This window comes from Salvelinus namaycush, chromosome 26 (assembly GCF_016432855.1).
Source record: "Salvelinus namaycush isolate Seneca chromosome 26, SaNama_1.0, whole genome shotgun sequence".
NCBI lineage: Eukaryota > Metazoa > Chordata > Actinopteri > Salmoniformes > Salmonidae > Salvelinus > Salvelinus namaycush.
This window is the reverse complement of record NC_052332.1, coordinates 14,676,211-14,702,454: the sequence shown is the minus strand read 5'-3', so window position 1 is coordinate 14,702,454 and position 26,244 is coordinate 14,676,211. Positions and strand designations below refer to the sequence as shown.

At 44.6% G+C, this 26,244-nt stretch overlaps 1 protein-coding gene across 3 annotated transcripts; it reads right to left on the bottom strand.

The window, feature by feature from the left end:
- Positions 1-1,728: 1,728 nt before the first annotated feature.
- LOC120021281 (histone-lysine N-methyltransferase EHMT1-like) lies at positions 1,729-25,066 on the bottom strand. 3 transcript variants are annotated; one of them, XM_038964968.1, is made up of 28 exons: positions 24,854-25,066; positions 15,767-15,854; positions 15,099-15,646; positions 14,816-14,963; positions 14,462-14,595; positions 14,172-14,333; positions 13,934-13,996; positions 13,623-13,740; positions 13,397-13,510; positions 12,835-12,980; positions 12,523-12,666; positions 12,039-12,274; positions 11,655-11,864; positions 9,624-9,706; positions 9,413-9,519; positions 9,024-9,146; positions 8,657-8,758; positions 7,967-8,017; positions 7,724-7,828; positions 7,417-7,571; positions 7,074-7,235; positions 6,714-6,858; positions 5,653-5,730; positions 5,451-5,566; positions 5,133-5,219; positions 4,906-4,984; positions 3,783-3,958; positions 1,729-3,570 (listed from the first exon to the last, which is right to left on the bottom strand). In XM_038964968.1, exons 1-28 carry the CDS (start codon positions 24,875-24,877, stop codon positions 3,393-3,395), a joined length of 3,882 nt encoding a protein of 1,293 aa, XP_038820896.1. In that variant the 5' UTR covers positions 24,878-25,066; the 3' UTR covers positions 1,729-3,392. The 3 variants fall into 3 exon arrangements, with proteins under 3 accessions (XP_038820896.1, XP_038820897.1, XP_038820898.1); XM_038964969.1 differs by lacking the exon at positions 7,967-8,017 and having other exon boundaries at positions 9,624-9,748; XM_038964970.1 differs by lacking the exon at positions 7,967-8,017 and having other exon boundaries at positions 3,393-3,570.
- Positions 25,067-26,244: the final 1,178 nt, after the last annotated feature.

Genomic DNA, 26,244 nt, shown 5'->3' with positions numbered 1-26,244 from the left:
ATTTTGGTTAGGGCACCAGGTGGTGCTAAGTTAGGTAAGTTAAGTGGGTAGGCAGGTTAGATAGGAGAGGGGGAACTTTGATATTTACTTTCTTTGCTTTGGTTCCGTCCAGCCCCTTTTCCCCATATTACCGTGTATGAAAATAAATCCTAGTAACGGTAAATTCTGCCTTTGTCGTCCTTTCTCGCACCTACGGTCCATACCTCTTTCACTTCACGGGGAGTTGAGTTGTAGCAGGGAGTTGCGTTCCCTCTTCTCAGAGGCGTGCGTAACAGAACGCTACCTGCTCGAATGCATGGTGCCAACTGTAAAGTTTGGCTGTTTTTCATGGTTTGAGCTAGGCCCCTTAGTTCCAGTGGAGGGAAATCTTAATGCTGCAGTATATAATGACATTTCCTGTTTCAGCATGACAATGCCTCCGTGCACAAAGTGAGATCCATAAAGAATTGTTTGTCGAGATCGTGTGGAAGAACTTGACTGGCCTGCACAGAGCCCAACCTCAACCCCATCGAACACCTTTGGGATGAATTGGAACGCCGACTGCAAGCCATGCCTAATCACCCAACATCAGCGCCCGACCTCACTAATGCTCGTGACTGAATGGAAGCAAGTCCCTGCAATAATGTTCCAACATCTAGTGGAAGGCCTTCCCAGAAGAGTGGAGAAGAGAGGACCAATTCCATATTAATGCCCATGATTTTGGAATGAAATGTTTGACGAGCAGGTGTCCACATACTTTTGGTCATGTAGTGCAGTTACAGAAATTATGAAGGATTAAATATGGTCCTCCACCGGCTGAAGGAGAAGATCTACTAAAATGAGGATATGTTGCTAATAATCATCTAGTCTAGTGGTCATGGCACATTGTACATATCTGACTGCTACTAGGATAGTATTCTGTACGAGACGAGACCAAATGCATAAGACAACAAATATTAGTTAAATAAAATAAGTAACAATATATAAAAAACAATATATTTTGTTTTGGATCAAGGTAGCTAGTAGCTAGCTAGCTGACAGCAAAGGTGTGCTAGTGATGACGTGCAGGAGCTTGCAAGGATTTGTGGTCTTGCATGATGTCCACTTTGACGCTGATTAGCATTTTCGAATCGGAGAGTAAATTGAGCCGAATATATTAATAATAGTCACCTTGTCCGAAAGATGTACACGGTTATCGAAACGTCACTAGGGAAATCCTATAGGAAACCCAGACCTTGTTTGAAGAGGTTCTAAAATCCCCTATGGGAAAAATGAATGGTGAAAAAAATGACCACTAGGTTTTATGACATGTCCACTGTGGGGCTCTATTGCCAGAGGACATAAGGAACCACTGAAATTCTTATGTAAACTCACTAAATATATAACACCTATTTTACATAAGCCCATCGCTCCTCTGGGAGCATAGGCCATTGCAAATCGGTCTTCCCCAGCGCATTCCATCCCGGTTTCCCTTGTATCTGCCTCAAGCTCCCGCCTCCAGGTGTTTCTCGTGCGCCCCCTTTTCCCTTGTGCGTTCCAGGATAGTGTTAGCCTGGTGATGTTGGAGGGGGGCTTTGGAGGATGTGGCTGATCTATCCCCATCTTCTCCTCCAGATCCCATCATCCACTGGAACCTGTCTGGTGCGCTCCCTCATTTTGCTCTGTAAATAAAACCTGCCAGCCATATCCATTAGTTGTACATTTATTGAAAAAGATACAACCAATTAGACAGATGTTTCAGTCCAGAAATGTAACAGAAAGCAAATCATTTTTCAAGTTTTATAACCTTTTTATTTTCATACATTTGAAAATGTGCACAATATTCACTAACCATACTAACCACATTTAAAGACATGGGAATAATGTGTAGGTTTCCATCAACATGAAATCATGGAACAACATTAACAGGATAACTACAGTAACTACAGTTAGAAAACTGGAGGTACATTTAAATGTAAAAAAAAAAGAAAGAAAACCTTGCTTCTTTATCTTATTTTACAACTTGTATTCACTTGGTGAGTAATTCAAAATGAATAAAAGGAAAATAAAACCTTGTCAGCACCATTTACTTGAGTCTCACCCCATTAACATTCAATCCCATTTAATGGTGCCAGAAGTGGCAAATTAATATTTTTGACTCAATGTTCAAAAGAGTGAGTCAGCCTCAAACATGCTTAAAAATCTTGCAGATTTAACAAATCCATCTGCTTTAATTTTGCAGGTACAGTATGGCAAACTGTACAGCTTAGACAACTCCCACCTAAACACTTGTGCACCAGAATCCTCAATCATGACACCCTTAGTTGGGCCATTGAATGTCACGCCATCCTTCATATACACCCTTTCCAGCAGACAAATAGCGAATAGAAAGGGACCATTGTATTGTAAAATAATTCATGCCAAATAACTGAGAAAATAATCTGCCACTCCTGTGTGGTCAAAACAGATTGCAAGAGTCTTTACTGGGCAATGTCAACTTCACTCTGCCCCCTCTGAACAGAACAGTGAGATGATTGGTCAGTGTCCTCATTGACTTTAAATCGATAGTTCTCTTTCCTTAACCTGATATCTGATGTTCTGCATACAATACACCTCGCTTGATGTTATTCTGTATAGAAAATTTGATTTAAAACTATTATTTAAATATAAAGTGATAATTAAAAAGTATTTATCGTTGATATTGATATCTAGCACTGACCATTGTTTTCCTGTAGAAATGCTCAAGAGAAGAAGTCCAGTAAAAACATACGCTTGTGACTTAAGTCCTCTGTCCCGTTTGCAATCAAAATATAGCATATGAGGTAAATACGTCAACTGTTATAAATTGTGCATGAACATTGCTCATTTCTATGGTATGATGTGAGGGGTATGGGCGCTCATGCTACAAATTTCTTTCGCACTGAAAATGTTTTTCATGAATAGATATACATTGTTGCTTAGTACAAACTTGATTCAGACCACTGGTTAGGAAACACCATTACCCAAATTGCAACTGTCCAGGATGGAGCACAAAGCAGGTTTGAGAATTCCAATTGGAACCAACAAAACAAGAGCCAGGCTCATAGCAAGGCCGTTTTTCTCCAACATTTTTATTTGTAGCACTTCAGGCACACATCAAACATACTGACTTGTTTCCTGTCCAATGTGTCCTGCACTGAGGGGCAGTTTCAGTGGAAGTTCAGAGTTTGTGCTGGTAAGGATGTGATGTAAGAGCTGGATGAGACATTAAGCAGATGGGTTTCTGTGGGGTTGATTGTTGATCTCAGTGATGGGCCTGAAGGTTCATTGTGGTGATGGTTCCACCTGGGGGTGGAGCTGGGGCGTCTGGGGATGTACGGCTCATGGCCTGGGGGGGAATGGAGACGCGTCTCTGGTGGCCTGGAAGTCCTATTTGTGGGGCTGGGAGAGTGGGCTCAGGAGGGGGTGGTAGAGGAGCTGGTATCAGGGAGGGTGCTGGGCTGCTGGTCCTGGGGCGAGCTGTCTGCCTGGCGCAGGGCAATGACCGCCGCTGAGTACTTGCACTTGGGAGAGCCGCACTCACAGCTAAAGTGCTTCCCCTTGATGTCCCAGAAATGGTCGCCGTAGTCAAACCTGAGAAAGGAGGGTTGGGTCAAAAAGAGTTAGATTAATCTAGAATCAAGCTACCTAATCTTGATTTTAGGGAGAACAAAGGCATTGTCTAAGAATTGATGAAAGGCTTAAACATAGAATGACAAACTTAAATATACATGCAGTGTAATAGCTTCCAAAGACTGGTAATAACATAACCTTTTGTCAAGTAAAGCCTATAATATGACCCTTACCCTAGCTCTTCCCCAGCCCTGATGGTCTCACAGGCGAAGAACGCGATATGGGGGAAGCGCAAGTCCTGGTGTGTCGTGAAAACCCGGCAGGGGAACAGGTTCGGCTCGCACATGTGGTTAATGAACCGGCTGATGTTGCCATAGAAACGGGCATCGATACAGTACACGTCACCCTCCTGCGACCAAAGAAACACATAAATGGATCATAATGAAAAAAGCATGTTCTGCATCATCTGCAGTGGTAATTCTTCACGGGCAGAGATATCAAACAGATCAAGACAGAGGAGATGATTGTGGACTACAGGAAAAAGAGGACCAATCATGCCCCCATTCTCATCGACGGGGCTGCAGTGGTGCAGGTCCACATCACCAACAAACTAACATGGTCAAGTACACCATGACAGTCGTGATGCGGGCACGATAAAACCTATTCCTCAGGAGACTGACAAGATTTGGCATGGGTCCTCAGATCCTCAAAAGATTATACAGCTGCAACATCGAGAGCATCCTGACTGGTTGCATCACTGCCTGGTATGGCAACTGCTCGGCCTCTGACCGCAAGGCACTACAGAGGGTAGTGCGAACTGCCCAGTACATAACTGGGGCCAAGCTTCCTGCCATCCAGGACCTCTATACCAGGCAGTGTCAGAGGAAGGTCCCCCAAAAATTGTCAAAGACTCCAGACACCCTAGTCATAGACTGTTCTCTCTGCTACCACACGGCAAGCGGTATCGGAGGACCAAGTCTAGGTCCAAGAGTCTTCTAAACAGCTTCTACCCCCAAGCCATAAGACTCATGAACATCTAGTCAAATGGCTACCCAGACTTTTTGCATTCCCCGCTCCACACCACTGCCACTCTCTGTTGTCATCTATACCTAGTCACTTTTAATTAACTCTACCTACATGCACATACTACCTCAACTAACCGGTGTCCCCGCACATTGACTCTGTACTTGCACGCCCCTGTATATGTTATTTTTTACTGCTGCTCTTTAATTACTTGTTACTTTAGCTCTTATTCTTATCCGTATTTTTTTAAACTGCACTGTTGGTTAGGGGCTCGTAAGTAAGCATTTCACTGTAAGGTCTACATCTGTTGTATTCATGAGCACTGATCCCTACCTTGCTGTCTAGGTTGAACAGGTAGGAGTCGTTTTCCCTGACATCTGCCTCTGCGTCAGAGATGATCTCCCCCACGTACCTGTGGACAGGAAGTGAGGTCAGGGACCCATCAACCCCACAAATAGCAATGCAGCACCATGCACAGATGACATTGAATGGGAAATCATCTAAAAACTTGAAGGTGCGGTAAAACTACGCATTGTGAAAGGGGTATGTCTAGGACTCACTCGCACACAAAGGTTCCCTGGGGAATTTCCTGCAGTGTCCGCACCCCCCAGCCCATACGACTGGTCCGGAACACCTGGAGCCGGACCCTGAAAAGAAAAACTCCTTCAGTATGGATGTACTAACAGCACATTCAACTCGCAAACACATTATCCCGACATGCATTTTGGTATGTCAGATGCATTACAACTTCCAAATGAGTAGTTGCTGTTGACTGAAATACATTTTTTCTGATCTAGATGTTATCATCAATAGGTTTGAGGAGTGTTGGCTTGGTTGTAAAAATATGGTTGAATGTAGAGACAGGAAATTGGAGGTACCTCAGTCCATTCTGCACCACGCGGTTCTTGCAGGTTCTCCAGCAGGAGCAGGCGTGGTTGCACTCGAAGATGAGGGGCGGTTCCTCACGACAGAACTCCGGGAGCAGACGACCATCCTGAGAAAGGTCATGGAACAGACATGACGATCATAGGAGACCAGCAACTTTGTCAACAATAGTGATACTGAAGTGTTGTGTCTTACCTTGTCATACCAACAGCGCAGGCTAAGCTGGCCACACATGCAGCTGCTTGAGGAGCAGTCGTCTTTACACACACAGTACTGTGGATCGCAGAGAGAAAGATGGTAATTTCATCTTTCAGGTCATCAAGTATGATCAACTATAGGATGGTCTATTCTAGGAGTCTCCAACCTTTTCTAGAATGAGAGCTACTTTTTTTTTTAAATGAAGCATGTCGAGCGCTACGATTTCCCCCTAGCTTTCAAACAGGCACATTCTTCTCTTCTCCTCTGCAACTCTTCCCCGGGGCCTTAATGTACAAGAGTTTTCTGTCAATATACCTGGTAAAATAATGGTTCATAAACAACTCTAAGGGGGGCCCTATAAAATCAGATTTTGTTCCGCTAAATTATGTTTTATATTTATAAGGTATTTTTCCTAGTTTAATATTTTAGTTTTTCCATTCTTAAAATTACAATTGTTCATAAAGAAACAACGAAATTGGATGTTGAGTTCATGTCAATGCTTAAATCACACCAGAAGATCATTTATTTTAGATGAAAACACATTGAGTGCAATTCCCCTTTAATTGTGCCTTTGGCCCTTTAATTGCGCATCTAGTGAGGAATGTGCCGATCTAGCGATGGTGCTGTACTCATTTCATGGCAAAGTTCACAAATGATATAAGTTTGACAGGTAAGCCTACTTTGCAGTTAACTTTTAATTGAGAAGGTTTTGTGGAAAGTATTTCTGTCAACCCACAAAACGGTTATCACATCAACTAGCTACACAGAGTGATAGACAAACACGTGCACCACACAGACAGACAGGCAATAGAGCTGGAAATTAAATTGGCAGATATTGTGTTAGGTTTGGCTTTTTAAGCCAATAGTGGCTAACTAGGGATGGGATAATGTTGCGTTGATTAGATAGTAGCTGGGAGCTTGTGGTGTTGATATTTGTTTATGACAGTTTGCTGTGGAAAATGTGGAAAACTGCATGTACTTTCAGAATTGTTTGGCGAGCTTCTCATGTGGGCTGCGAGTTGCTGGAGACCCCTGGTCTATCCAGTCCCATGACCCACCTGTAAGTGTGTGATGTTCTTGTCTATGTTCATGGGGGAGGTGACACAGTTGTCTGGGACATATTTGTAGTTGTCCGGACAGGGCTCACTGTCCACTGAGTTGACACAGGGGACTGGAACTCCCTCATACCCCCGGGCTATGTCTCTGTGGTGAAAGATGTACTGGTCAGCAAAAGGTTGGAGGCTCAGGTCCCAGTGGATATTATATTATACTTGACAATCGGTCAAAAAGAGGTAGCCACAAGTAGAGAGGAAAGGGTAGAAAAGGGTACCATGCGTGATCAGAGACAGAGCATCAGAAAGATAAACGTGTGAGAGAAATGCATGAAAGTTTGAGAGACGGCGATCGAGGAATTCTACCTGTTAAGGACCTTCTCCCCATGGGTGCTGCTCCTGGCCTCCTTCACCCTCCTGTTAGTCTGCAGGGTGAGCCAGACCCTGGAACTGTGGCTGCAGCAGTCTGGCGGCGTCTCCCCCTCACGGTTCTTTAGGTTGCCATCCGCCCCGCGAGACAGAAAGAGCCTGAGGGGCCACAGATCATAGCCTTCAATACCATCACTTAACTGTACTAGATGGAATAGTCCTGATGTGGCTACAGCCTCGGTTATAATAATGGAGGCTACAGCCACAGCAGTGCTGTAGATGGAGATTCTATTACTTATTGCCGAATCACCAGAGTCATTTCCCCTCAACCTCCACTCACGTGACACATTCGAGCCTGTTCTCCCGTGCAGCAATGTGCAGGGGGGAGTCTCCGTGGATGTTGACAGCATGGAGGTCACACTTGGACTCTAGGAGGAGCTCAGCAATCTCCACACTGCCAGAGAAGGCCGCCCAGTGGAGACAGATGTTCTCCTCCTACAAACAAACAGTCAGCAAATTCACGACAAAGTCATAGACGACAACAAAGTCAGACAAAAAAAACCTCAAGATTGAGCAAAGTAATTGAAACAAAAACAGTTCGGCTTGTGTGAGGTCATGAAGACCCTCGGTTAACCATAGTTACTGACCTTGTCCCTGATGTTGATGTCAGCCCCTTTATTGAGCAGCATCTTCACCTGTTCTAGGTGCTTATACTCTGTTGCCCAAATCATAGCCGTCCAACCGCCATCGTCCTAGAGAGAGTAACACATCACAGCTTTAACAACGGGCCCCTACAGCATGGGATTGCTTCAATGTCCTGGATATAACGACGAGCGATGTCACTAACCTTCTCCGAGAGATATTATAAGAGGTTGAGGAAGATGTATTACCACAAGGACAAAGACTGCCATGACATCGTTCCTGCCATAATGGATCAATACCTGCAGCAAGGTCAAGCACTTCAAATAGAGACATCAAATACCATACTCAGGTTTTTAAACTCTGCAGTACCACAGTCATATGACCTCAGAGTGCCTTTGATGGTGGCACTCAAAAGAACGAAGGATATCTCCTTTTGAAATGCTGGAGCATCCTTGCCACACATCCTTGAGATCAGATACATTTTTGAGGCAGAGAAACATCTGTTTTAGAGATGGCCAGAATAGGAGGTCAACGACAACTAGCTATACACAAACAAATTGGCTTTCACGTCGGCAGGGTAGCCAATGGGGTTGTAATCCTAACTAATGCATGCTGAGAAAGAACGGATCATTCCACAGCAGCTGCAATGTAAGAGGAAACCATTAGGAGCCATGTGGAGCGGATGGGAGCAGCACGCCCACTGAGAGGAGTCAGGCCCCTACGGAAAGGCTACTAGTGAGGGCACAACACAGGCCAGAGCAAAACAAGAACTGAATTAACATGAAAGCACTCCTGGTTCTGATTGACTTCAGTGGTACAACCAACACAAGCCATGCAAAGCTGTAATCATCTTGAGGGACTAAACATTGTGCAGAATTACAGCTATGCTCACCAAGTTTGTGTTTCACTGGCTTATGAATGAAAAAAGCAGAACTCACCTGACAGTTGATGTCTATGAGTCCTGTGGAGAGGAGATGCTCCACGATGTTATAATGGCCAATCTTAGCAGCTAGGTGGAGACAAGTGAACCCCTCCACATCCTGGAGAACAGAAGGGAGTCCAACACACATTGCTGCTGTCATAAGATTCATACCACTGTAATACAACACAACCCTCTACATAGCCTACTAACAGGGCTTGCATGCTATCAAAACACTATTACCAAAGCCTAAGACAAGAATGGCACATGAGTTACATACAGCACCATGACATCCACTGCCCCCGTGGAAATATAGACTAATGAAGTCTCCCCGGAGAATGAGGTATGCGTGTCGTTGTGGTGTTAGAGAGGGTGTGTGAACCCACCTTGTGGCTGGCAATGGCTCCTGCCCTCAGTAGGTAGCAGACCGCCTCCAGGTGGTTGTTCTCACAGGCCTCCATCAGGGGCGTGCGCTGGTCCTCATCGCAGATGTCCAGGTTAGCACCAGACTGGTAGGGAGGGAGGGAAACAACTAGATCAATCTACTCTGATCAACTCAATACTATCGAAATTGATCCATGATAAGATTTTGATGACTGTCCAATTAAAATGATCCACTATGAAGAGGTCAACACGTGTGCAACGTAATAGCCTGGCGAGTCAACCGATGCCGTGGAACTCATGCTGGAAAGCTTGGTCTCGATGCATGTCCGTGTAATGCAGCGTCTACCCCTTCCCTCATCCACTCCCAGTGGGAACCATAGCCAAGCCTCACCTGAACCAGCAGGTGACAGATCTCCTGGTGGCCTGCCTCAGATGCTACATGGAGGGGGGTGCGTCTGCTCTGGCTCTCCATCTTAAAGTTAGGGTCTACCCCATCCACTGGTGAACAGGGATACAGAGGGACATTTGTTATTCACACAAACCTGACCAGATAATGACGTTTATACATTGTTTACTATCTTAGTTAAAAAAATCTCCCTCACCCAACATGAGCAAGACCTTCTGTATTTCTCCCTGTTTAGCAGAGATAAACAGCTGCTTGGGGTGAAACCGCAGCTTCTTGGGCCTGATGCAGGACACATGGAAGAAGTCAGTCACAGGAACACACCTTCACAATAACAGGAAAATATTGATAGAAAACAGAAATAATTTAACGTGTGCATGAACATGTCACACAGGAAGGTAGTTGAGGAACCCTCAACGTTCTCTTACTGTGCCTTCAGAAAGTATTCAGACCCCTTGACTTTTTCCACTTTACATCCTTGTCCTAAAATTGATTAAATTGTTTTTTTCCCTCATCAATCTACACACACACACAATACCCCATAATGAAAAACTGAAATATTACATTTACATAAGTATTTTGTTGAGTGTGTACTTTGTTGAAGCACCTTTGGCAGCGATTACAGCCTTGAGTCTTCTTGGGTATGAAGCTACAAGCTTAGCACACCTGTATTTGAGAGTTTATCCAATTCTTCTCTGCAGATCCTCTCAAGCTCTGTCAGGTTGGATGGGGAACGTCACTGCACAGCTGTTTTTAGGTCTCTCCAGAGATGTTAGATCGAGTTCAAGTCCGGGCTCTTTGTCCTGTTGGAAGGTGAACCTCACCCCAGTCTGAGGTCATGAGCGCAGTGGAGCAGGTTTCCATCAAGGATCTCTCTGTACTTTGCTCTGTTCATCTTTCCCTCGATCCTGACTAGTCTCCCAGTCCTTGCCGCTGAAAAACATCCCCATAGCATGATGCTGCCACCACTCTGCTTCACCATAGGGATGGTGCCAGGTTTCCTCCAGATGTGACATTTAGCATTCAGGCCAAAGAATCTTGGTTTCATTAGGCCAGAGAATCTTGTTTCTCATGCTGTGTCCTTTAGGTGCCATTTGGCAAACTGCAAGCAGGCTGTCATGTGCATTTTACTGAGGAGCGGCTTCCATCTGGCCACTCTACCATAAAGGCCTGATTGGTGGAGTGCTGCAGAGATGGTTGTCCTTCTGGAAGGTTCTCCCATCTCCGCAGAGAAACTCTGGAGCTCTGTCAGTGTGACAGCCGATTGCTCAGTTTGCCCGTGCGGCCAGCTCTAGGAAGAGCCTTGGTGGTTCCAAACTTCTTCCATTTAAGATTGATGGAAGCCACTGTGTTCTTGGGGACCTTCAATGCTGCAGAAATGTTTTGGTACCCTTCCCCAGATCTGTGCCTCGACACAATCCTGGAGCTCTACGGACAATTCCTTCAACCTCACGGCTTGGTTTTTGCTCCTCTGACATGCACTGTCAACTGTGGGACATTATATAGACAGGTGTGTGCCTTTCCAAATCATGTCCAATCAATTGAATTTACCACAGGTGGACTCCAATCAAGTTGTAGAAACATCTCAAGGATGATCAGTGGAAACAGGATGCACCTGAGCTCAATTTCAAGTCTCATAGCAAAGGATTTGAATACTTACAGTACTAGTCAAAAGTTTGGACTTTTGGGTTTTTCTTTCTTTTTACTATTTTCTACATTGCAGAATAATAGTGAAGACATCAAAACTATGAAATAGCACATATGGAATCATGTAGTAACCAAAAAAGTGTTAAACAAATAAAAATATATGTTATATTTGAGATTCTACAAAGTGGCCACCCTTTGCCTTCATGACAGCTTTGCACACTCTTGGCATTCTCTCAACCAGCTTGAAGTCTTCCCCCACTATTTCTCGCATAATTAATTTTTTAAGACAAAAAGTTCCCACCTTGTCTAGAGTCATTTGTTTTGTCGACATTTGGGAAGTTCACTGACAAATGTGCCGCTTCCATCAGGTGGGTCGTGCCATTTTTTATCCGGCATCGACTACTCGCATAAAAAGGTCGGATCAAAACCTTGTTACCTTGTTAAAGTGGTTAAGAGTGTGAGAGGAGACTGGTGAGGGGGTGGTAGTGAGAGAGTGAAATACGAATCAGGACAATCAAACAATTGCATAGTAGAGCAGCACTTTTTAACCTCTCAAACCCTAAGTCATTGTAGAATGTCTTACTTCTCTGTGTCCAGTGCCAGCAGGATGCTCTCCAAGGTCTCTTTAGGGGCGGCGCCCACTCCTATGCCGATCCCCATGCCCACAGCAGGAGGCAGAACTCCGGTTCTGGAGCCCCCAGGGAAAGAGGTGTCCAGTGTGTGCTCGGGTGGGATGGAGAGAGAGCTGTCTGCTCGGCCACCAAGATCACCTCCCACAGAGAAACAGAATGGACTGGAACACACACAGAAGGGTGATAAATGTTGAAAATACCAGAGTGAAAGGAATACATAATATGAGGAAACGATGTATTGATGAAAACGTGTGATTCGGCTCCTTTCTTTACCTGCTATTGACTGTAATGGAAGCCCCCCCCACCCATTATTCCCAACAGTGCTGTGAACCTACCCTCCAGTTGTGGTGTCTGCCCTGCCCTCCGCGGTCCTGGGCGTGGCAGGGTCCTGTGCAGCACGTGTGGCGGGAACGGTGGAGGTTGTGTCGGCCTTGGCGATGGTTACCTCCTTGGCCTTGCTGGCCTCCTCCCCACAGTGTGGACAGAAGGTCTGGCCCTTCAGTACCGAGGCACAGGCCCGGTGGAAACGGTGGGAGATGTTGATGTCCGGTTGGCACTCCATGAAGGTACCCTACAACCCAAACATACACAGCCAGGTCAGTGTGTCCGCCGTTGAAGAATCCCAGTGTTTTAACGTTTTGGAAGGCCATAATCACAGAATATATAAAGGCCTTGGCTAGTTCAGTGTTTTAAGTTTTTTTTCCCCTAACCACTATAATTAGGACCAAGAGCTTTTCCTGGCTTACTAGAAGACCCTTTCCACTCAGAAATAGATGTAGTGTTTGCCCATTCCCACTCCAGGGAGGTCCCAGTACTCACGGCTCTGCAGAAGAAGCCACAGCCGGGGCAGCACTGGTGCTTGACCATGCCGGCCCGGTGGTCCTCACACAGCACCAGCAGCTGCACAGAATTTGAGGGACGCATCATCTCATGCTTTAGAACCGCACTCTGACACCGGCTCAGCTGTGAGGAGAAGGAAAGAGGTACGTATGAGTGAGAAACAAAGGCTGAAAAGGGAGAAAGGGGTGGATAATCAGGACGAAGCCAAAGACATAGGGAGAGAATATGATAAGTGGACATAGGGAATGGGATACGTGCAAAAATATGATGAGTCCTAGCATCAAGGCTCACCTGTCGGTCGACGCTCTCCGTGGCCATGCACTTCCTGTCGGCCAGCGTGAGGATCTCCCGACTCTTGGGCGTCTCCATGCGACAGCTGCAGAGGGGCAGCTCCTGCACCATATCTGGCTCCACACTTCCCATAGCCCCAGAAACTCCTGCACAGAGGACCATCCACTCAGCTCATCCGACAGATGTCAATATGACCCTTACTAGACACAGGTTTAATGCGCTTTCCAAGAGTTTATAGAGATTCATTTATAAAGATACACACTGCAAGAGCTACAATAGTGGTACAGTTCTAGACTCTTGATTATCAGATTTTGTATTTCTATGACAGACATCACCACCAGGGGGCACTCAGTGCTGCTCTCATGAGTCATCTGAACCTGTCAGGGAGGACAGAGGCCTTGCTTCATAAAACCAAGACCTTTTCGGAGTCTTCAGAAACTTTAAAAAGTAGTCTACGGATGGGAAAATCTCAGAGGAATTATCTTACCAACAGGCAGTTCAGTTCACAACTACACCCCTTTCCTCTTATTCCCCCATCACCTACTCCTGTGGCCTCACTCACCTGTGTGCAGTGAGGAGAGCAGCTTCTCCTGGGCTGTGAGGTTGAGTAAGTGGAGGGGAACCTCTGTGTACTCCTTATTGAGGCCTGCCTGGCCCTGGGGCTGGGGTCCTGTGCCTGGAAAGGGATGTAGAGTTAGCTAGCACAGGGAGCAGAAAGTCAAAGGTAGGAGATCTCTTCAGATGTTTCCATAATGTTCCTCATAAGGCAGAGTGGTGGGTTACTGTACCAGGGAGTCCCTCAATCTTGGGCTTAGGCTTCCTTTTCCGTTTCCTGGATGGCCGGAGCCAGGCGTTGTCTCCCTTTACTTTCTTTTTCAATCTCTTCTTCACGCTGGATTCCGAGCTCTGTGTGTAAGCAGATCATTTGAGAGATGTATTCTCTCCAATGACAATCAATGTACCCCTCCTCAGTCTGATGGTGGAACAGCATGACTGAGGACAAGATTGTGCTTTGATAATGTTTGGGTTTACAAAAACACTCACTTATGTCGTTCTAATCAACGGACTCAAAGAAGGGAAAATAGTTGTGTAATCTTACCAAGTCAGACTCGTTCTCCTCTTCTTCCTCTTCAGCTGATTCCTCAGAGTCCGGCTCCTCTCCCTGAACCGACAAGTATCACACAATGTCAAAAAGGTTTGGCCATTTGCAAAATGATTTAATTGCATTTCCTACCTTAACTTGTGGTTCTAAACCTGTGATATCTATGAATGTAATAGAAGCATCATTTTATCAAAGTTCTCAACTGGGGTGCAGACAGACAAACTAAGATTTCAACCTGAAGGGCAAGGTATGATGTTCGACTCTTCTCCTGGCCCGTGGGAACACCTTCCTCTCCACCCTGCTCCTCCTCTTCCTCCCATTCCTCTCCATCTTCCAAATCTTCCTCCTCTGACTCATTCTCCATCCTTTCCCCGTTGACGTGTGCTACCTCTTTAGGCTGGGGGGGGAGCAGAGAAATATTACAACATGATGCAGACAGCCAAATATCCAAATTCTAATACATTTCCTCCCAATTTCCATTAAATTCTAATACAGTTAAGATAGTCTATGGAGGATAGATGAAACCTGTGTGCTTTGAGTTGATTGTTGAAGTTGACTAAACATCTCCACCACTGTCAGCTGCCTCAGCACTTTGGTTTTCTTCCTGGGGACCAGACTGTATGTTCCCATCTTCCTTTTCTTCTTCCTCGATGCCAACGCTGCTGGAAAAGAGCAACCACTTGAGCTCAAGAAGCCATGAACCTCTTACGCTACATCACAGTACACACAGCTTTTATTCATACTCCTCTGGCTTTTGCAGCCTTGAAATAAGTAGATAGCCTCCAGTAAGCAAAGTACTGCCATTACATTTTTGTTGTGTGTGCTATTTGCCTTGTACCCTCTCCCCTCTACTGTAGGCCTCAGTGCTGTATCTCTGACCTGTCTGGGACTTGGCTGTGGCTGCAGCCGGCACGTCGTTTTGGCTCTGAGGTAGCTGGTTCAGGGAGGGGGATGTCTTCTCCTCCTCTGGTCCATTCTGACTCTCCTCGTCTGCACCGTTTGGTTCTGTTAATGCCATGTTTAGAAGCTACGACGATAAAGAAAATATTAGTGAATCAAAAGGCAGCTATGCTTCATATTTTAATAGAATTTCACTCATGTGTCTCACTCAAATACCTGAACCATTCATCGACTCTCTCTTTACTAGGCTAATACTAGCTACCTTTAGTGTCTGGTTGGACGCTGGCCTGGACATGGTCTTGCGTGCTCGGTGTATGGCGATGGACAGTGGAGAGGGGGCGGGGGAGTCGCTAGGGGACGTGCCATTTTTAGTCTCTGAGTCTGAGCCCCCCTGTCCCGACGGGGAGCCGGCCTGGTGGTTGTCAGTTCTTAGTGCACCAGGACTTTGGGCATGCCCTGCTGCGGAGGACAGGAAGGTTGTGGTGGTGTGTCCCACCATTGTGGTGCCGGAGGGCAACCAGCTAGTCCTGTGTGGGGCAGCCACCAAGCCTGTCCCCGTTGTAGACCCCCCCTCCTGCTGCTGCTTGCTGAGGATGTATCCATTACTCCCGGTGACGGAACCGTGAGGTGGGTCGGTCTCCAACATCCCATTCTCTGTGACCACCTGAGACTTGTTGCCCTGGGAGACCAGGGGGGTGGGGCACTGCTGTCCGTTCCCCACCTCTGTGCCCTCATAGGTTCCGTTTAGCTCCGCCTCTGCTCCGGGGGAGGATCCCAGTCTGGAAGCTACCTCCTCGTTTCTCAATGTGTCTGGAACAGTAGATATCAGTCAGTCTCACAGTATGGTCTTATGTTAGGCTAGCTCAAGAGACAAATACTAGGAGTAAACCTTACCATGTTTAGCTGTAATGGCTATAAAGATGAACTCACCTACTTCCTCCTCTCGGTCCCCAGGTGATTCCATCCCCTCCTCCATGGACTCCCCTTTACCCAATCTGCCTTCGGCCAGACCTGTGGGCTGACAGCACACACACACACACACACACAAAATGCTAACTCCATGCCCAGCATCAAGAACACAGCTATATGGTCAGAGAATTTCATATAGCCTACAAAAGCGTGCTGGACAATTAACAGCCTTGCTACGCCAAATACAGGCCTACTCTGTTTAGAGAGGTTTCAGACCAACAGAATGCACTCATAAACCTAAGTATGTCCATAATTTCACTAGATTTTTAAGCTTGAAGTAGTATGTGAAGTTTATGATCCCCATGGCTGAAATAGCCTGCAGCTTTGTGTGGCTATAACAGACACAGAACAGAACTCTTATGAACAACACTACAAAAGCCTAATGGGTTGTTCCACCTGAAAAAAGTGCAAGCATTATTTTGTTGAATTTAATTTTCTCTGAGAAATTAAGCTAATTGACTGACCCAAATTGGCCATTTTCATTTATAGGACTCATATAATATTCAATAAATATAGTACATAACATCTGATTTGGACTAAACTTATTCCGAACAATGAATAAAACATGAGGAATAAAAAAACAAAAATGGCCAAAAGCCACCCACGGACCCCACACCAAGCCCACCAATGGCCAGTAGTAGTATGACGCTGTGGCTTGGTGTATTGTTTATTCATACTATGTAATGTATTCTTAGTGAATATGGTGATGTCCCCCCTGTTCAGAGAAATTAGCCCAGCTTGCATTTTCCCCATAAGTGTGTAAGTACCATGTTTTGCCAGCTAGATGTCACTGTTCCTGCCACATTCTTTTATCACATTTTCTGGTGTCTTGCGTTTATTAAATGGATAACAACATTTTCTCTGCAACTTTCGGTAGAAAACCAATAACTTTTGCTCATGATGAAAATAAATATTGTGGTCATCCTCACAAGTCAAGCCGGTCCTCCATGAAAGCAATTCAGTGTGTCCTTTTCTTAGGCTTAATCTGTGTCTGGGAAACAGCCCATGTGTGTGGTTTATTCCCTTCAATAAAAGTCTGGATTAGTTAGACCATTCCTGGTGCACAAGCAAACCATTAGGCTACAGCAGTTCTAATGGTTTCAATGTTCTTCAAATGGTAAATGTCCCAAACACACACACAGTGTATAGTGTTTTGCAATGGGTTGGGTTTAACCTGTTGAGGACAGAGGGCGCTGTTTTCACTTTGGGGGAAAATCGTGCCCAATTTAAACGGCCTCGTACTCAATTCTTGCTCGTACAATACGCATATTATTATTACTATTGGATAGAAAACACTCTCTAGTTTCTAAAACCGTTTGAATTATATCTGAGTAAAACAGAACTCATTTTGCAGCAAACTTCCTGACAGGAAGTGGAAAATCTGAAATCGATGCTCTGTTCTAGGGCCTGCCTATAAATGGCCTTCATATATATCAGTATACATGCACTTCATACACCTTCCACTAGATGTCGACAGGCAGTGAGAGAAGAAATGGAGTGTATAACTTGATCTGGGGTCGAATAAAAGCTCTTGGCATGACGTGTCACCAGTTTCCTGTTTTCTGGAGCGCGCGAGAAGGGACCTGGTATTGCCTTCTGAAAAGCTGTCGTTATAGACGACTAATATCTCCGGCTTTGATTTTATTTGATAAATGTGACAGTATCATCGTAAAGTATGTTTTGCGGGGGCTGTGCTAGTGGTGCTAGTGGTGCGGGGGCTGTGCTTTGGCAAAGTGGGTGGGGTTATATCCTTCCTGTTTGGCCCTGTCCGGGGGTATCTTCGGATGGGGCCACAGTGTCTCCTGACCGCTCCTGTCTCAGCCTCCAGTATTTATGCTGCAGTAGTTTGTGTCGGGGGGCTAGGGTCAGTTGGTTATACCTGGAGTACTTCTCCTGTCTTATCCAGTGTCCTGTGTGAATTTAAGTATGCTCTCTCTAATTCTCTCGTTCTCTCTTTCTTTCTCTCTCTCTGAGAACCTGAGCCCTAGGACCATACGTCAGGACTACCGGGCATGATGACTCCTTGCTGTCCCCAGTCCGCCTGGCCTTGCTGCTATTCCAGTTTCAACTGTTCTGCCTGCGGTTACGGAACCCCTACCTGTCCCAGACCTGCTGTTTTCAACTCTTAATGATCGGCTATGAAAAGCCAACAGATTTATTCCTGATTATTATTTGACCATGCTTGTCATTTATGAACATTTTGAAAATCTTGGCTCTCTCTAATTTTCTCCTTCTCTCTTTCTTTCTCTCGGAGGACCTGAGCCCTAGGACCATACGTCGGGACTACCTGGCGTGGTGACTCCTTGCTGTCCCCAGTCCGCCTGGCCTTGCTGCTATTCCAGTTTCAACTGTTCTGCCTGCGGTTATGGAACCGCCACCTGTCCCAGACCTGTTGTTTTTCAACTCTTAATGATCGGCTATGAAAAGCCAACTGAAAATTATTCATGATTATTATTTGACCATGCTTGTCACTTATGAACATTTTTGAACATCTTGGCATAGTTCTGTTATAATCTCCACCCGGCACAGCCAGAAGAGGACTGGCCACCCCTCATAGCCTGGTTCCTCTCTAGGTTTCTTCCTAGATTTTGGCCTTTCTAGGGAGTTTTTCCTAGCCACCGTGCTTCTACACCTGCATTACTAGCTGTTTGGGGTTTTAGGCTGGGTTTCTGTACAGCACTTCGAGATATTAGCTGATGTACGAAGGGCTATATAAAATAAACTTGATTGATTGATTTTGTCAATATAGTTTTATTAGATTATTGAAATTTATTCGGGACGTTAGGCGTGTTGCGTTGTGTGCCTTTGTTCAGGAAGGAGAGCTTCGCGCTACTTTGCTAGCTTTCCGTGCTAATTGACTGGAGAAGAGGACATTCTAAAACCAAACAACGATTGTTCTGGACAAAGGACCCCTTGTACAACATTCTGATGGAAGATCATCAAAAGTAGGACCCATTTTATGATGCTATTTCATATATCTGTCGAACATGTGAAATAGTAGTTTGCGCCCAGATTTTGGGCACGCTCTCGCTATAACTAAGCTGGATGTCGTAATGAAGTTATTTTTAGAATTCTAACATGGCGATTGCATTAAGAACTAGTGTATCTATCATTTCCTATACAACATGTATTTTCTAGTAACGTTTATGAATAGTTATTTGGTCAGAATAGTTGTGTCATAAAAATATCCGCACATTCTGGGAAAAAGATGCTACGTTAGCACAATGTATAACCACTGATTTCAACTCTAAATATGCACATTTTCGAACAAAACATAAGTGTATGTATAACCTGATGTTATAGGACTGTCATCTGATGAAGGTTTATGAAGGTTAGTGAAAATTAATATCTTTTGCTGGTTTATTCGCTATCGCTAACGTGCCTATTGCTATCGCTAACGTGCCTTGATGAATGAATGCGGTAGTGTGGTTGGCTATTGTAGTAAGCTAATATAATGCTATATTGTGTTTTCGCTGTAAAACACTTAAAAATCAGAAATATTGGCTGGATTCACAAGATGTTTGTCTTTAATTTGCTGTACACCATCGATTTTTCAGAAATGTTTTATGATGAGTATTTAGGTATTTGACGTTGGTGTCTGTAATTACTCTGGCTGCTTCGGTCCTATTTGTGACAGTAGCTGTGATGGTAGCTGCAATGTAAAACTGATTTATACCTCAAATATGCACATTTTTCGAACAAAACATAGATTTATTGTATAACATGTTATAAGACTGTCATCTGATGAAGTTGTTTCTTGGTTAGTTTGGTTGGTTCTTGGTTAGTTAGGTTGGCTTTGTGCATGCTACCTGTGCTGTGAAAAATGTCTGTCCTTTTTTGTATTTGGTGGTGAGCTAACATAAATATATGTGGTGTTTTCGCTGTAAAACATTTTAAAAATCGGACATGTTGACTGGATTCACAAGATGTGTATCTTTCATTTGCTGTATTGGACTTGTTAATGTGTGAAAGTTAAATATTTCTCAAAAATATTTTTTGAATTTCGCGCTCTGCCTTTTCAGTGGAATGTGGGAGGAGTTCCGCTAGCGGAACCCCGGTGCCAGACAGGTTAATGGTAAATGTCACCAATCACATGACAGAGATGTTTGCTAATAATTTTATTGAAAAACACAACTACCATGCAATGGTTTATAATTGCATTATTTTATTAGGGTTCTCACATTTTAGTCCCTAGTCAATTTTTCAACCCCAAAAAATTTCAATTAACAGAAATGTCAGTAACTTAAAAAAAAACAACGAATTGACTGATGTCGGTTCAATTATTTGAATTCCATTTAGTTCCGTGAGCACAACGCACAGTTTCTCTAGAGACAAATCAGATCAAGCCCAAACTGTGGGATGTAGTAGGGAGTTGTAGTGTCCAACAGGCCAACATTCTACATAGTTTAGCACAGAACAGATTGTAATTAACAACAATGACCATAATCCATTGCGCGCCTACTTGTCCTGTGTGTGGCGCAGACACGGAGAGAAGAGATGGATGACGTGCGATGGAGGGGGATAGAGAGCAGCTGCTTCGCGAGGGGACACACAGACACACACATACATTGTTTTGTCTATTGTTTGTATTATTTTTTTAGTCGTATTGTTTATATATCATTGTATTTTAAATGTGACTGTCCTTGTCTATCAGTGTATCAGTGTTTTGTTACTTGTCATATTTTGTGTTTAATTGTGGACCCCAGGAAGAGTAACTGCTGCTTCTGCATTGGGGATCCAAATAAACAAATACCTGAAAACACAATATTTAAGTGATTGATACTTGGTATTCAGCAGTCACAAAAGTATGCCTACTAAAATAGTGATTTTGTTTGACCGGATAGGCAGGAGATCTAGAGATGACTTGGAAAGAAATAAAATAATAAAACAAATGTAATATACAAAACTATTTTATTAAAGTACAGTAATGTGATTAAATGGGACTTTTATTAATTGATTTAAGCTGTGTTACAGCATTCAAACCACATAATCCATAGCACATTTAATGTTATTTTATTTTTTAAATACATTTTTAAATAATCGGACCGGGGAGGACATCACCAAATTCACAGAGAATACATGACATAGTATGAATAAACTCCAAGCAGCAGCTTCATACTATTGGTCAAACAGAGAACTGATATTGTATACTGGCCATTGGGGTGGCCTTGATGTAGGGAGGTCCATGGGCTTTTGACCATTTATTTGGATTCCTCACATCTTAAATCATTGTAAAGAAAAGGTTTGGTCCAAATCGGATGTTGGGTACTATATTTATTGAATATTATATTAATTATATGAATTGAAATGGCCAATTTGGGTGCAATCAATTAGCTTCAAATTGAAAGAATTTCAGAACAATCTGAGATGATGGGTGTCATGGCTTGCTGAAATGACATGGAACAACCCCAATGACAGACACTGGTTGGACAGACACGGTACAAAAGACACCTTCACTATGGGAAATTCCCCATGTGGGATCCAGGACCACCACACTACAGATGACTCATTCTTTAACACACCGAGGCCAAACAGGAAGAAAGGCCAGGTGCTCTGCCCCCTCTCTCTGGCCCTCTGTCTTCAGGCCCTCACTGTCACTGACTACGCTCTGCTGACATGCTAGGCTGAAGGCCCAGTTCTGACCGCTGCTCAGTAAGGAGCTCTGCAATAGGAATGGAATCAAACGGTGTCTCCTCTCCTCCTCCAGAGAGCTGCCTACTGAAAGGTTTTACCTCCAACATCTCAAACCTCCAGAGAAAGCTCCTCACGCTCAACCAACTGTCAGCATACTTCATAGAATCAAATAGAATGGGTTCTCAATCACATTGTAACAGTGTAGCACAAGGCCAAATTACTCAGGTTAGCACCAGAACCACAAATCAACTATGATGATTATGGTGAAGACCTATGCAGGGACAAGAAACAATCCATAATATGTTCTTGTTTGCCTTGCCTTATTCTGTCTCATCTTCACTCATGTACCCGGCCCATGTCTTTCAATACTAGCTGCTAATGCAATCTTCCTTCAGCAGCACCAGACAAAAACAAACAAAGGATAAAGACAGCAGACACCATGAACCAGACCAGGGAAAAGAACAGAACAGATACATCAGACAGAAGACAAAGAAGAGGACACATGCAGTTATACCAGGGTATCCACCTTTTCAAACCGACAGGTTTTCCTGTATTTCTGTTTCTGTTACAGAACGTCTGAAAAGCTCAGAAGAGGAAGCAGGTCAGAGGGATCCGCAATGGGAGGACATTCACCATCTTCCCCTTCCCCCCTGACGACCAAGGCCCATCGCAAAAGCTCTCACTACCAATTGGAAGCCCCATCAGACACCTGCCTCTAAAGCCACCACAAAATGTCTGCCTAATGTGGCTCTAACAACAAAATATGCCCTTCTCTCAGTCTCCACCAGGGGAACCATTACACAGACAGTCTTATGTGGGCTAAGAGTGGGAAGGTTGTGCAGTGCTTTGGTATTAGAGGATATAGCCTAGCATTAGACTCCATCAGCTGTCCACGGCCACCTCCCCTACAGTCCCCTCAGCCAGAGGATGGCCCCCACCTCTTGGCACCCTGCCACCATCAGGAGCTGAAGAGGACCTATTAGATTGGTTAGATAGAGGCCTCTTGTTTCAATGTGTCCTTCAGGATTAGCCTCGCCAATGCCTGTCAGATTAAAAGGCACCTCAGCCTAGCTGCTAGATGAGGGGAGAGCAGAGTCTGACCGACAAACTCAGGAGAGCTTTTGCCATGAAACCCTGCTCTGGAGCTCCACCTGACAGAACATTGAGCCAAGGCTGATAATCACCGTAGAAAACAAGTCAAATAAACTTGAAAAGTAACCCAAACAATGTGCTTATTTGTTTTAAGTCTAAGCAAAGGGATGTGTGAATTGTCTAAAACGACTGACACCCCAGTGGACAAAGACACCGGTGTCCTCTGTCAGGCAGATGCATGTATGTCTTGACAATGTAGTGGCCTGTCTGTAGCTCTTGCCACACATAGCTCAGTGGATCCAGACAAATCCATTGGTATTCTGAGCACTCTGCCTTATCCTGCGCTCTCCTCTCGGTTATGAGAGGAATGTCTTCGATTTAGAGATACTTTGATTAAAAAAATAATAACAATAATCACAATCACATAGACTAAAGTCTTCTAACATCAATCAAACAGATAGTAATTTAGCTTTTTCAACAGTTACGGGAGAAATTGGTCTTGCTCGTCTGAAACACTTGCTCGTCTAAGACACTCACACCCAAAAGCAAGCTGATAACTATCAGAGGCTGAGGCTCCCAAAGAAAAAGGATCTCTGAGGTATTCTCACATGAGACCAGGTAGAAGAGAAGGGCTTCCAGAGACAGATTCCAAGGTGTGTGGTCAACACAGCTATGAGAGGGGAGAAACCCTTTCATATCCCTTCATAAATTCAAGAAACCTTCTCTAATCGTGCTTCTCTAAGTCCTCAGTCCTGCCCCTAGTGGGTGAAAATGGAAGTTGCTCATTGGAGAGAGAAGGAGGGGGAGGGAAGAGAGAGAGAGGGCAGTCTGCAGATCTCCGCCATTTCGTAACCAGATTGTTTACTGACACAACGTGGCCAACGCTGCATTTTTCCACTAGGTGGGGGACATGTGGCCAGGATTTACGTGGATGGGGGATGGGAGCTCCAAGGCAGATCCACCTATGGGTTCTAATAAATAATTAGCCAACATGAGAAAAGACAAATATATCAGAATCATTACAAAATGTAGGCTACATAATGAAAGCCTGTACAAAAAAAAAGATGCAAAAAATGTACACTGTAAACAAACAAAACCGACTTCTAAATGTTCATATCAGACAATGTCATTTAAAAATGACTGCATCTGCCAACCATTTCTTTCTAAAATAAATCTAAAATGGCAGTGAGGTCAGTGCACCCTATAGCTATTAGAACACAGCTAGCTACATGACTAAAGTCTATCTTGGGTTGTGGGTTCTGACGCCAGCCCCCTGTTTAAGGCTTGTCTAGCTATTGAAAGGCTGTGAACGATTAGAAAACATCTAATATAGCCTGGCAATGTAAACAACAATCTAGCTTCCTCCTATCACAGGTGTTAAGACTGCCCAGCGCCCAAGAGAGAAACATCCTAAACAAAAGACGTATTAACAAAAGGGCAAAACAGCTATTGAGCAATGACCATCAACGCCTTGAAGATCGCCTCCTCTTTCCTCGAAGATGGATGATTTGTATCATTACATTCACAAGACGGCAGCATGAACAAAAAGTGAGGAATTTGGACTTGTAACAATGTGAAAAAATCAACTACTGTTACAAAGCCATTATGGAGTGCAAAATGCAGGCACCATCACACTGGATACTGAAGATGGTGCGGAACAGCACTGAGGCTACGGTATTGTAAGACCTGAGTCTGACTATCGCACAGGATTATCCTGCAGTCATTCATCCTTCTGTTTCTCTCCAGTGTGTATTTTACCATATGGGACATTTTCCCTGGGGTACCTCCTTGGCCCTTTCCTGGAGGGGAGGGTAGGGCTGCAAAGAGAAAGAGAAGGAAGGAGAGAGAGGAGTGAAACGAGGATGGGTCTGAGTCCTGGACTGCCTGCCGGACAGCAAGGGAGGAACACCATGTGAGATTTCCAAGAAGTCGGACCACTGCCCTGAGTGCATTCATCTCCAGCCTACTGTAGCATGCTCCTTTCCCTTGTGTCAATGCTCCAAACACAGCTATCAATCAATGGACATTTCCCAGACAGCAGGACCCACAAAACACCTTGGCGAGATTCAAATAGCCATTCTTCTAACACCTGACCCAGGTGAACACAGTGCATTACTAACCACTTCACCATAGGGGAGTAGCGGCTTGCTGCCATATGAAATGCTGCAGTCACAGATCACATCAGGCTGAAAAAGCCTTGATTACTGATCAAACTCTCTGTTCAAGCCTGTTGTCATGGACTCTGAAGACTGGCTTCACAGCCCAGAATAGGCTACTGTCCCCTTCCCTGTGGTAAATATGTACTTGCAGTAGGCATCATACCTGCTTTCTCCTGATGGCCTCCATTGAGGAGAGTGGTGGAGAGGGAGAGAGAGTGTGGGTGCAAGAGAGGAGCAGGAGTCTCCAACGGATTGTTCCTCTTCTCCTTTTCCTCCTCGCGTGCAGACATTCAACTCGTTGGTCATGTGACCCAGCAGCTCCCTCTGTCGGTCCCTCTCTTCAGAGGTCTTCCACAGAGCATGCGCAGTCAGTTCGAATCAGTGGCTCCTCTTTTTTTCTCTCTCGCGACCTGTGCGCGGATGAATGTGGACAGCCATTTCAGGAACAGCAACAACCAAAAGTGAGAAACGGTCGCTAAGCAAGGGGCCAAAAGAGGAGAGCTGTGTGCGCGAGTCAGCTTCTTAAAAACTCAATCAACACTGTTCTCCTTTAAAACAGAGCCCGCGAGGAGAGAGGCAAAAATGTAACTAGCATGGGAGCGATTCTCAGCCATCTCACCTCATTTGAATCTTTTAGCAGACGCTCTTATCCAGAGAGATTTACAGTAGTAAGTGCCTACATGCATTACTTTTTCATACTGGTCTCCCGTGGGAATCGAACCCACAACCCTGGCGTTGCAAGCACCATGACCTATGAACTGACCCACAATTGGCCATCAGGCCAAGCCAACTCTTCAACAGATAGGCCTACCGTAATGTACCTGTGGAAATGATGGATGCCAACTTCACTGTGTCGGCTAGGAGAGGTCAGAAAAGGCATCTAGCGAACTGTTCTGTGACATGACCCTTGAAGTAGACAATCGCATGTGAATTCTAAATCAAATATAATGACGAACGAGCCATAGGAGAAAGCTTGGGGGTGAGGACAATCTCTGTGAAAAATTAGGCTAAACTATAACCAAATCAAAAAGACGTCGAACTATGTGGACTGCCGATGATGTCGCTACCTTTTGGCACAATCATTTTTCTGTTTGGTTCATAACAGAAAAAAAATTCATAACAGAAAAAAAGGATCTAATCCAATCCCATTGCTTCAATAGCTTGTTAAACACTTCCTTAGGCAACAGTGACTTGGATCTTGTTTCAGTGGTGGAATCTTTTGGCATAGAACTACGTCAATGCCTAGGTCACTACTTTATCCACTTGAATAAAATACGAAATAGCAGCAAGCAAGATTGATAGCAAACTTTGGTTTTTAATCACAACGTTCTGGCATGTCTGCCTTCTGATTTGTTGGGAGTCCCCAGGATAGTTTTTTTTCTTATCGACATAGGCAATGACGTAGTTCTTTTTGGCCAAAAGAGTCAATCATTGAAACCAGACTCCAGTCACTGTGTTGGCTGGGGGGGGGGGGGGGGCAGGTTTTCGAGAATATTGATTTACACTGGTGAGTGACTAGTCCACCTCTTCTTTTGAGAGGTGAAATACATTATC